This window comes from Prenolepis imparis, unplaced genomic scaffold (assembly GCF_030444845.1).
Source record: "Prenolepis imparis isolate NDT839.2.m4 unplaced genomic scaffold, iyPreImpa1.0 SCAF_116, whole genome shotgun sequence".
NCBI lineage: Eukaryota > Metazoa > Arthropoda > Insecta > Hymenoptera > Formicidae > Prenolepis > Prenolepis imparis.
In genome coordinates, this window is record NW_028141274.1 from 49,730 (window position 1) to 60,009 (window position 10,280).

The 10,280-nt window shown below is 30.7% G+C and overlaps 1 protein-coding gene across 1 annotated transcript; it reads right to left on the bottom strand.

The window, feature by feature from the left end:
- Positions 1 to 1,062: 1,062 nt before the first annotated feature.
- LOC145947661 (uncharacterized) lies at positions 1,063 to 2,593 on the bottom strand. Its single transcript, XM_083057442.1, has 6 exons — positions 2,522 to 2,593; positions 2,091 to 2,446; positions 1,701 to 1,918; positions 1,439 to 1,598; positions 1,236 to 1,350; positions 1,063 to 1,099 (listed from the first exon to the last, which is right to left on the bottom strand). The coding sequence occupies exons 3-6, from the start codon at positions 1,800 to 1,802 to the stop codon at positions 1,063 to 1,065; spliced, it is 414 nt and encodes a 137-aa protein (XP_082913568.1). The 5' UTR covers positions 1,803 to 1,918; positions 2,091 to 2,446; positions 2,522 to 2,593.
- Between the last annotated feature and the right edge of the window lie 7,687 nt (positions 2,594 to 10,280).

Below are 10,280 nucleotides of genomic sequence, written 5' to 3' on the forward strand. Positions count from 1 at the left end.
TTATAATATTTTGTATACTGATTCTTGTATATATGTAAGCAGCGCTGATCCACACGAGTACGAACCACCCACGGGTAATTTTTTAGGCGATATGACTAACAAACTTGAAAGCTGGGCTCGATAGTTATATAGAGTCGTTCGTGTCCGGCGGTCCAAAATTTTACGCGTATATGGTTCGCACATCAGATGGTCAGATGCACAAAGTTTGCAAAATGAAGGGTATAACCCTAAACTTTGAAAATTCTCGTTTAATTAATTTTAATAATATTAGGGAATTATTAATACAAAGAGAAAGTGTGCAACAGGAAGGAGAGATAAAAGAAAACGAGGAAAAAGAAATAACTCCGGAAACGTCAATAAATCTGCGATTCAGAGCCATTCGGCGTACAGCGTTTCACGAAATAATAACACGTGATGAAACAAAAATATGTGCGCCGTGCTATTAAAGAGTAGATTTATTAACAATCGTTGTTCCCTCCCCTATGGATATTTAACTGTTTAAAAACGCAATATAATAATTCCACACGATCGCTTCTCCCCTGATAGCACAAAAAAGTTTCTGTAACGTTGCAGGAATAATACATTGAAACATTTGAAACTATTACAGTTACATTGCGTAATGTCTCTGAGATGTTTCTGCAAGATTGCAGCAACGTTAAAATGTCCGCTTCTGTCCGCAAGAAATGTTCTAGAAATATTACGGAAATGTTTCTGGAACTTTTCGGTAAGGTTGGTGCAATATCGTCTTTAGTTTCATTTGTAACATTGCAGAAATGTAAAATTATATATATATATATATATATATATATGTAGGAATAAATATTAATAAAAAAACCAAATATTTTATTAAATTATGATTTTATTAAATCAGTTTTATAACTATTTAATATAATAGTTATCTTTTTTAATTTTACTTTTCTTAATATTTTTTAAGTTATAATTATATATATTATATTATTATTTTTTATATAATCTTATAAAATATATAGTTACTCAAAATGATTTATAAATTTATTTGAAATGAGAAATAAAATATATTAAAATATTTAATAATAATTTTTCTTATATTGCCTCTTCGTCCGCTGTTTTCTGACATTTACTGAAAATAAAAATAATGTGATTATAAAGTATAACAAAAAAGCATGTTATTTATGTGTGTGTGTGTACACACACACATAAATAACACACACATATATATATATATATATATACGTATACACATTTCAACAACTTACGTTTTTTTTGGTTCAAGACTACGCTCGTGTCTTATAGTGCCTTGTACAAGCCACTTAGAAATATAATTTATAATTTCTTTTTCAGTTATTTTTTTATCCGTTAAACGTACAGCTCCTAAAACATTTATTAATATTTATATTTTTAATACATTATTGAGATAAAATATTAAAGTAAAATACTAAAAATTAGTCTCAAAACTTACGCATAATACACTTTGCGAGAAGCAAGTCTTTAAATCCCATTTTTTTTAGCTTTCCAGCCCAACTATATTGAATTGCTATCTCATTTGTAATTGTTCTTTTTAAAATGTTTATAATTAATTCTCGGCTGTCACGTCCGCCAATTCTATTCAACGAAATGGCCTAAAAAAAAATTAAAATTTATTATAATTAAGAATGTATACATACATATATATTACATATAAGATATATTTTAAAGTTTATATATATGGAAAAAATATTTACCATTTGTTCGAAAAAGTCTTGATTTTCAAGATCTGTCTCCATATTTTGAATTTCTTCATTAGTTTTTAACGGTAAAGCTATAAATTCTTGCAAAACTGACATTTCTTGATTTTTTGGAGTATTATTTTGATTTTCTTCTAGTTTGCAGAGGCGATCATCTATCGAACTTAATTTCGCTTATATTTGATTTAGTCGTCTCAATATTTCAGGTAGCATATCTGTAAAAAATATAATATATTACATATTTTCGGACAAACACACGTATAATAATTATCTTAATAAAAAGAAACAACAAAAACAAATAATTTAGTTGTATTAATTTATTGTAAAATATATTATTATTTATTGTATATAAAATATATAATTTTGTGATATATTTTTTATACTAACTTTTGCCTGGAGTGTCTGAAGTGAAGGCCTCTTTTATAATATTTTTGTTAGAATTAAACTCCTTATTAGAATTAAAGAATTCCTCGCTTAGAATTTCATTGTTTGTAGGTTTGACTATAAATGATTTTGGCAATGACGGTGGTGCTGGAAGAGTATTCTTTTTTTTTGCACTTGTTGATTTTCAGAAATAGTTGTTGTTTTGATCACTGTCATCAGAAGTTGAAGAGAAGTTGAATTTTCGAACACTTTTTTTTGACGTGATATACGTTTCTGACGTGAAATGTCGGCATCGGAAATATCTAAGTCGGAATAATCTTGAGCAAGCTTCACCTTTTCAATTCCTGCTTCATACGTGCCTGAAAATTAAATACAACAAATAAAATAAATATTAAACAACATACACTAAAATTGCCATAAAATAATTTACTCACTTGAAGTCCCAAAAATGCGTAGAATTTTGTGAGTAGGCCAAGCACAATCAGGACTGCTTTCTTCAATAATTGCTTTCCGAACTTTTTTTTCGTTCGTGTAAGGCGGCCAGTGACACATTGTTCCATTATCAAATAACCACGATGATGGCACTAACTGTAGACCATCGTCAAAATATTGCTATTGTAAATCGCGACATTTTCAATTTCCTGTAAATAATAAACTTTAGTCGTTATATATAAATAAAATAATAAATGTAAATATGAAGGCATATAAGTTTTTGGTTTGAGAAGTCTAATCGAATTGAACTTATAAATATACAATAGAATAAATATATATCACACATTAAAATCACATCACATTCTAGAAAGACTTATTATATAAATATTTATTATATATGGTTTACTGAAAAATTTTAGAAATAATCTCTAATCTTCAACACGCACTAACCTATTTCGGACATAAAAAATATGTGCTTTTTCTAGTTGTAATTTACAACTTTTCTATTAAAAATAGAGCCATCGAACTTTCATGTAACTTTATTATTTTTGTAATATATATGTTAATTCATAAGCATACATACCTTTTACGTGATAAGACAATAATAAATATCTTCGGCAGAACAAAGACACCGTGTACTTGTAACAAGCCAACACACTACGCCCAACTACACTGCCATCTATCCCGGCCGGCAATCATCTCGCGGTAATATATTTATTGAGAAGTCTCAGAAACCTTGCATTTGTAATGTTACAAAATATTACATTGCAGAAACACTTAAAATGTAAGGTTTCAATCAAGATAACTGCAGAAATATTGCAATTGCAATATTTCAAAAAAGATTATCTCAGAGATATTACAAATGTCATGACACACAATTGAAACATTGAAACGTCGCTGCAACATAACTAAAACCTTCTGTGTTATCAGGGTCTCTTCCACCTTCGCGCGTTTTTCACTTTATACAGCAAAATGTAGATATAATAAAATAGATAAGTAATTGTAAAATTGTCTTGTAAAAATAATATAAATTTTTGAAAAGTATAGGATATATTATAGTGCAGAATAGGATAGAATATAAATTATGGATATATTTTAATTAGAAAAAATATTTGTAATAACAGAAAAATTTTAATTATATTTAATAAGTGAAAAATTGTAAAATAAAAAATGTGAAATAAAACTTTTTAAATTTTATTATTAGGATTTTAAACGTACAAAGTATTTTTTACAATGTAAGAAGATTAATTAAAATTTTTTCTTAAAATTTGTTTCATTAGAGATTATTTAATCCTTTATATATCCTGAGGAACCTTTCCCCGAAAAATTCTCTTAATATATATTTTACTATTGTTAGATAAAATCGAGCAAAATAAATGTAACTAATAAGTAAATAAAATGTAAAATTTAAACATTTATAACTTTATAATTTATTTTTTAAACTAACTAATTTTTTTTCCGTGAAATAAAGTCTAATAATAAAAGTTTCACAAAAGTTCTTTTCATCAAAAAATTATTTACCTCTTCTCGAAAACCTACTTGACTAAAAAGAAATATTTTTCTTTAAAAAAAAAATTACGTTTTTAGTAAAAATCAAAGTACGAATTTTCTTCTCGCGAGATTCTCTCAGTCACATACGTAGCCTATCATCGTTGTTAGCGCTGGAGATACACGCTGTTGCGAGCATTCTACGAATACGCTAATTAGCAGCGCATCTCGACGCGCATCGGCTCGTCAGCTGGCACGATGCGCCCGAGTTCGTTAGCGCGAGCATGCGGCCGCCGCGGTGGGGCCTCTGCGGGACGCTAATAAGCTTATTCCCGACTCGAGATATATATTAAAAATATTCAATACGCGTGCGTATTTTTATACGCGAGTTATTGATATTAAGTTACTCTTTACCTTTTTTATTTATGAACTCACGCGTAAAATCTAGTTTATTTCGCGAAATGGACGTGCGCTGAAAACATCCCTGGACGTCGATCGTCTGCGGACCTACGGGATGCGGAAAAACGATTTTTGTAAAAACTTTTCTTCGATATTTATCCGCCATGTGCGAAGTTCGATTCGAGAGAATTTTATTTTATTACGCCGAATGGCAAGATGCGTATCAACATCTGCAATGTGATACGAGTGAAAATAATGAAGAAGAAAAAAACAATGTACACAAGAGTGGCTACGGTAATACTTTGCTAAAAATAAAGAAAAATTCAATCGAATTTCACGAGGGGTTACCGCGACCGGAAGATTATTCCAACGATCCGCTATCTCCAAAATTAGTGATAATTGACGATCTTATGAGAGAATCGTCATCGTGCGACGCTATCGTCGATCTGTTTACCAAAGAAAGTCATCATAAGAATCTCAGCGTTATACTCATCTCGCAAAATCTTTTCCACCAAGGCCATGGACAACGAGATATATCTCTCAACGCTAATTATATAGTAATATTCAAAAATCCGCGCGATCGCGCTCAAATTCGTCATCTCGCGCGTCAAGTATATCCCGACGATCCAAAATTTCTAGAAGAAGCATACCACAACGCTACTTCGCGACCTCACGGGTATTTATTGCTCGATCTGAAACAATCGACTCCAAACGAATATCGATTTCGTACGTGTATCTTTCCCAACGATACGATGCATTACGTGTACGTTCCTCGTAGATCGATCAGTAGAACAGTAGCGAAGGACGTATAAAAGGAGAGCGCTTGCACGCGTATCTTTTCAGTTGCACAATTTTAGCGTAATGGTAACACGCAGGAAAAGACAACAAAAAAAGACGTCAACGACGTCAAAAAATTCACCCGACAACGCGATAAAAATTGCCAGACGTTCCATCGGCGAGAGAAACGCCTGTCATTTAAAAACTCTATGTTATTTGAAAAAAATCAAAGATCGTTCTTACGTTCTGCCGACAATAATCTCATTAAGTGCATTCAAGAGTGTATTTATAATACGCTTGAGGGTAACATAGAGCTCAAGAATCACGAAAATACGCGATTAGCCAAGCATAAATCTATTCTTCGGCGCATCGCTCTAAAACGCGACAACTGGAAAACTAAGAGAAATCTACTAGTACAGTGCGGTGGGTTTTTACCCTATCTTATCGCTCCTTTGCTCGGCGCTTTATTATCCCGGATTATCGATGAGTGAAAAAAGCTTGCAAATATTACATCTGGGGTTCGAAAAGAATAAAACAGACGCGTTTGTTCGCTGTACGGAATAATGGAAAGAGCAAAAAAATGGTGCTGATTTCTACGAAAAATCTCGAAAGAATGCGACAAATGCAGCATCAACAGCTACAACCGGAAATAACAAAAACTACAATAACCCTGGATAACTCGCTGAAGAAAAAAAATACGATATCTGACGGGGAAAACGATAATAATAATAACACCGTACGGACTCCAGGAACCCCCTTATCGCGACTCGACGCGGAAATGTGGCATATTCTTAACCTCGCAACTCCTCTAGATGAAGGCGAAAGATGGAAATTGTATAAAGAAGTACTTCAGCGTTATCTTCACTTTGTTCGAGAAGTGAAAAAACGCTTACGCAATGACTCACGCGAGGATACACGTGGTAACGTCGACGACACAAGTAATGTTGACAGCGACGGAGGCGAAGGCGATCATAATAAAGATATCGATTTGCCCGTTGATGACGACCTTATGGAAATTCAATCTCATAAAAATACTTCAATCAGCAGTGATGGTACCGTTAGCGAGAGTAGTTTCGGGAAGAAACGCGCTCAATCTGCGGAAAAGATAAAGAAATACTCAGCAGTGTACCGCAAACTTATCGTTTTAAAGCAAACGCGTTATTGAAATTTTTGCTAAATATTCAGTCATCGAAGATTAGCTGGGATAGACGCGGACTCGTGACTATAGAGGGTGATGTTGTAGCGGGGTCGAATATTAGCGATCTTATAAACAACGCGGTACGTGAGAGAAAAACAGTGAAAGCTATCGGGAGAATTCAGTTTGCTCAATTGCTGCAAGACATAGGTACACCCTCCAGTCTTATAGGGAATCGCGATTTATTGACTACGATCACTCGTAGATCTCTGCATATTAAAAAAACTCTGCCACGTGGAAGCTCCACCCAGAAAACTTCACTGTCGCGTTCAAAGTCATACAGTCGGGAGTTAAACGAAACCGAAGGAGACACGGTGTTTTTATCGGCCACTGACGACAGCGACGATAATAAAACATTAGTGTCGGATTCTTCGCCTAAATTTATGTCCAACATAAGGATCGCAATTTTTACTGTCTTATATGGAAAAAAAATTACGCATATACGATCGCGTTAAAAATATACGTGACTCAGCATCAAAGATACCTATATAAGCACCCATACACATACACACAAACGGCAATGACGCGTTGAATGTGACCTTCGTTAAAAACGATTTTCAGGTCACAGAAATATGATTCACAATCGCGCTTCGTCCTCAGCGTTGAGTCATTACGCGTCATTGGGGAGAATGTCGATTACGTTTCTCTTGGCTACTCTACAGGTCAATTCTACAGGTGTACAGAAGTTACGACTTAAACGGAAACCTCTACACAACACACACGAGCATGCTAGGCAAGGTAAGTTACGCGCAATATGATATAAGCTGGGGTTGCTTTGCGATGGCATATACGCAATTTCGTAACGCCTCATCTCTCCCTTCGATCGGTTAGAGTATTAGAGGATAATCCAATGGATTAGCTAATCTCTCTCAGCACTACTTGGAAGTAATGACAAATAGAGTATTCAAATCAATTAAACAAGGAATAATACAAGCATTTGTATGTTATCAAAAAGCTCGTTTACATCGTTTGTAATTAATAAATTCAGACGTTGAAAATTCAGTAAATGAAGATTTTGTAATTGGCAATAATTTGGGTTAAATATTTAGGAAATTATTAGAATATAAAAATAGCAATATAAAGCACACAAAATATTGTAAGTTTATTCAACTGTGTGGCAATGTATCTTTACTTCGTTATACTCTTTTTAAATTTTATATTTTAAGAATTTCTATATTTTATTCGATAATTTTTTTAAACTTTAAGTTTGAATTATTGAGTAAATTTTTGTTAATATAATACGTACAAAATACATAGAATAAACATTCGAAAAACAATGAAGAGCGCAACTCTGAAAAATGTTGTAAATAAAAAAAAATATGTATATTTTGAATCATGTTTTATCTAAAATGTAAAACTTTTGCCAGAGTTATGTGTAAAGTAATAAAAACGCAGTTAAGAAGCTTTTGTATATCAATTTTTCAGAAAAATATTTCATATATTATAGTTTATGTATGCAAAATTAAAACTGACTTATATTTTACGTAAGAAAAAAATAGGATTTAAATATTTATTTACGCTATATTCTAAAAAAAGAAGGATAAAATTTTGCAAATACATCGCCGATACGAACTGCAAGAGCCATCTAACGAAATAAGATACTCTTGGTCTTCGTGAATGAAATGTGTTATGTGTTACTAGAGAGAAGGTTTCTCTCGTACCAAAGAATGGTTATTCAGTGCTCTTCATGCACGCTTGCCAAGCCTTGTTTAATACGTCATCTATGTCCATTTTAAAATCTACGTATTACTCAGCTCAAAATATTGTTAACACTATTGGTAAATTATGATTTGATGCATGTCTATAATAAATTGTAAATCAAGAACACATTTCGTGAGTAGAATTAATTATTTTATTAATTGCGCTCTTTTTTTATTTCAGGATACTATAAACATTCATATATAATATTACTTTTTTAGAATATTTAGAATATATATTTTAAATTTAGATTTACAAAAGGTTTAGAAAGAAAGGCAGAAAAAGATAAAAAAAGAGAAGCATTAAAATAAAAATGATTAAGAAATTATACAAATATGTTCTATTATTTTATTTAAAATTCATAAAAAGTTTTATTTTCTAAAATTGTTTTATTAAAAAGATTGAATTTATCTACCTATTAAAGATTATAGGTCTATATATGCAAATATAGATATTATTTTCGATAGAGAGAAAAAGAGAGAAAAGTTTTTAATAAATTTTATTTTAATAAATCAATGAAGTTTAAAATAATAAAGTTCAGTTACTGCGAATATAACAATCTATTCTTTCCCTAGTTTTATTAAAATCACGCAAATTTTTTTCGAAACAAATACGAACTGTACATTTAATTTAATCTTAGATTCTATTTAAATAGAATTGTTCATCAACTATTAACACTTTTATTAATATTCGTGATTATTTATTGCCACTCTGAAATATTTAATAATTTACACACACACAATATAAACTCAATATACTTCCAAAATAATTCGATGAAAAAAAATCTATAGATTTTATATATTATAGCTTATTTTTTCATCGAAGCGTGTTATTATTTATTATCAATATACCTTGTGTCATTCTGTCATTCATTTAAATAGAAAAATCTCTTTTTTTTTATTCGACTATAGAAAAGACTCTTAGTATCGATGCAATTTGTAGATGGACGTAGCAATATCATAATTAGCTTTAGCATTAATTAATATAACATTAAATCCAGTTCATTAATTTACTTGCAATTTAAATCTTTCAATGTTTAAATTTTAGACTTTTCGCGATTACAATTCTCGAAATAAATTTCGATCCTACGTCACATCTTACGATTAATTTATTTAACAAGATCGGCATCGTACGACATATAATAAATAAAGATCGATTTTTTTCTCAAAATTATTTCAAGTGTTAAGTTCGAAGAGAAAGGTACCGCCTCGAAAAACGAGAATCAGTGGTATTCAAGCGATCGATAGTTTCGCATCACGATTTATTGTCATTCTCGGTAAAGAAAAGGAGAAAGGAGAAGACCGATGTTGCTGCTAATTTGGATTTATGTTCACGTTCTTACATACGTTTCTCAAGGTGACTATCGATACCTCGTTGGTCGATCTATTTTACAGATGACTTTTTTATCGCAGCGATATACATAAGAATCAAATGACTGTAATTGTCGTTAATACACCGAATTTTAGCGGAGTATTTACTGCGTAATATTTTGGAAAAAACGAGATATCTCTGACATATATATTATAAAGTTATATTCTCTAGCGAATCAAAAAATAGAATACTTTCTATTATTGTGCAAAATTTTTATTTAAAGTTTGATTAATTTTACTAAAAGTATAGTAAAATTTACTAAAAGTATGGTAAAATTAATCAAACATATTTTTAAAATTCTTTTCATACCATATTGTCCCACGATTACCATGATTTTCAGGGTATTTAAACTCTAAGAGAAAATTCTTAATTATTATCTAAATAAAAATCTAAAATATTAATAGATATTTTTTAATAATAAAAAACAGATAAAAAAATTGCAAAACATGTTAAAATACAAAAGAACAATAATACACATTTATATGATAGCCAAGATTCGGCCTCGATAAATTATCTAAAATCTAGAATAAAAAAATATTTTTATCTTTATACTTTCAGTTTATGAAAATTATATTCAGTTTATGGTTTTTCTCTTTCTCTAAATATTTTTTTTTCAAGGTATTAAAAAAAAAAATTTTTTTCGAAGAAATTCAATTTTCAAGTTCAAATATGTCAAGTTTTACAGAAAATAAATTTTTTTTTAATCTGTGGGCGAATCAAAATTGACAAGTGTAAAGATTTAAAAATGCATTTTTATATTTTTTCCGATTCTAGACTTCTATAAAATTCTAATCGGGCAAAGAGAAGTCATTCTATAGATCTCTTTCATCCGT

Coding starts and splice junctions, on each gene's coding strand:
- LOC145947661 (XM_083057442.1), bottom strand. CDS start 1,802: ATGTCAGTTTTGCAAGAATTTATAGCTTTACCGTTAAAAACTAATGAA. Junction 1,599..1,700: donor AAGACTTTTTCGAACAAATG/GTAAATATTTTT, acceptor ATTTTTTTTTAG/GCCATTTCGTTGAATAGAAT. Junction 1,351..1,438: donor TCTCGCAAAGTGTATTATGC/GTAAGTTTTGAG, acceptor TAAATGTTTTAG/GAGCTGTACGTTTAACGGAT.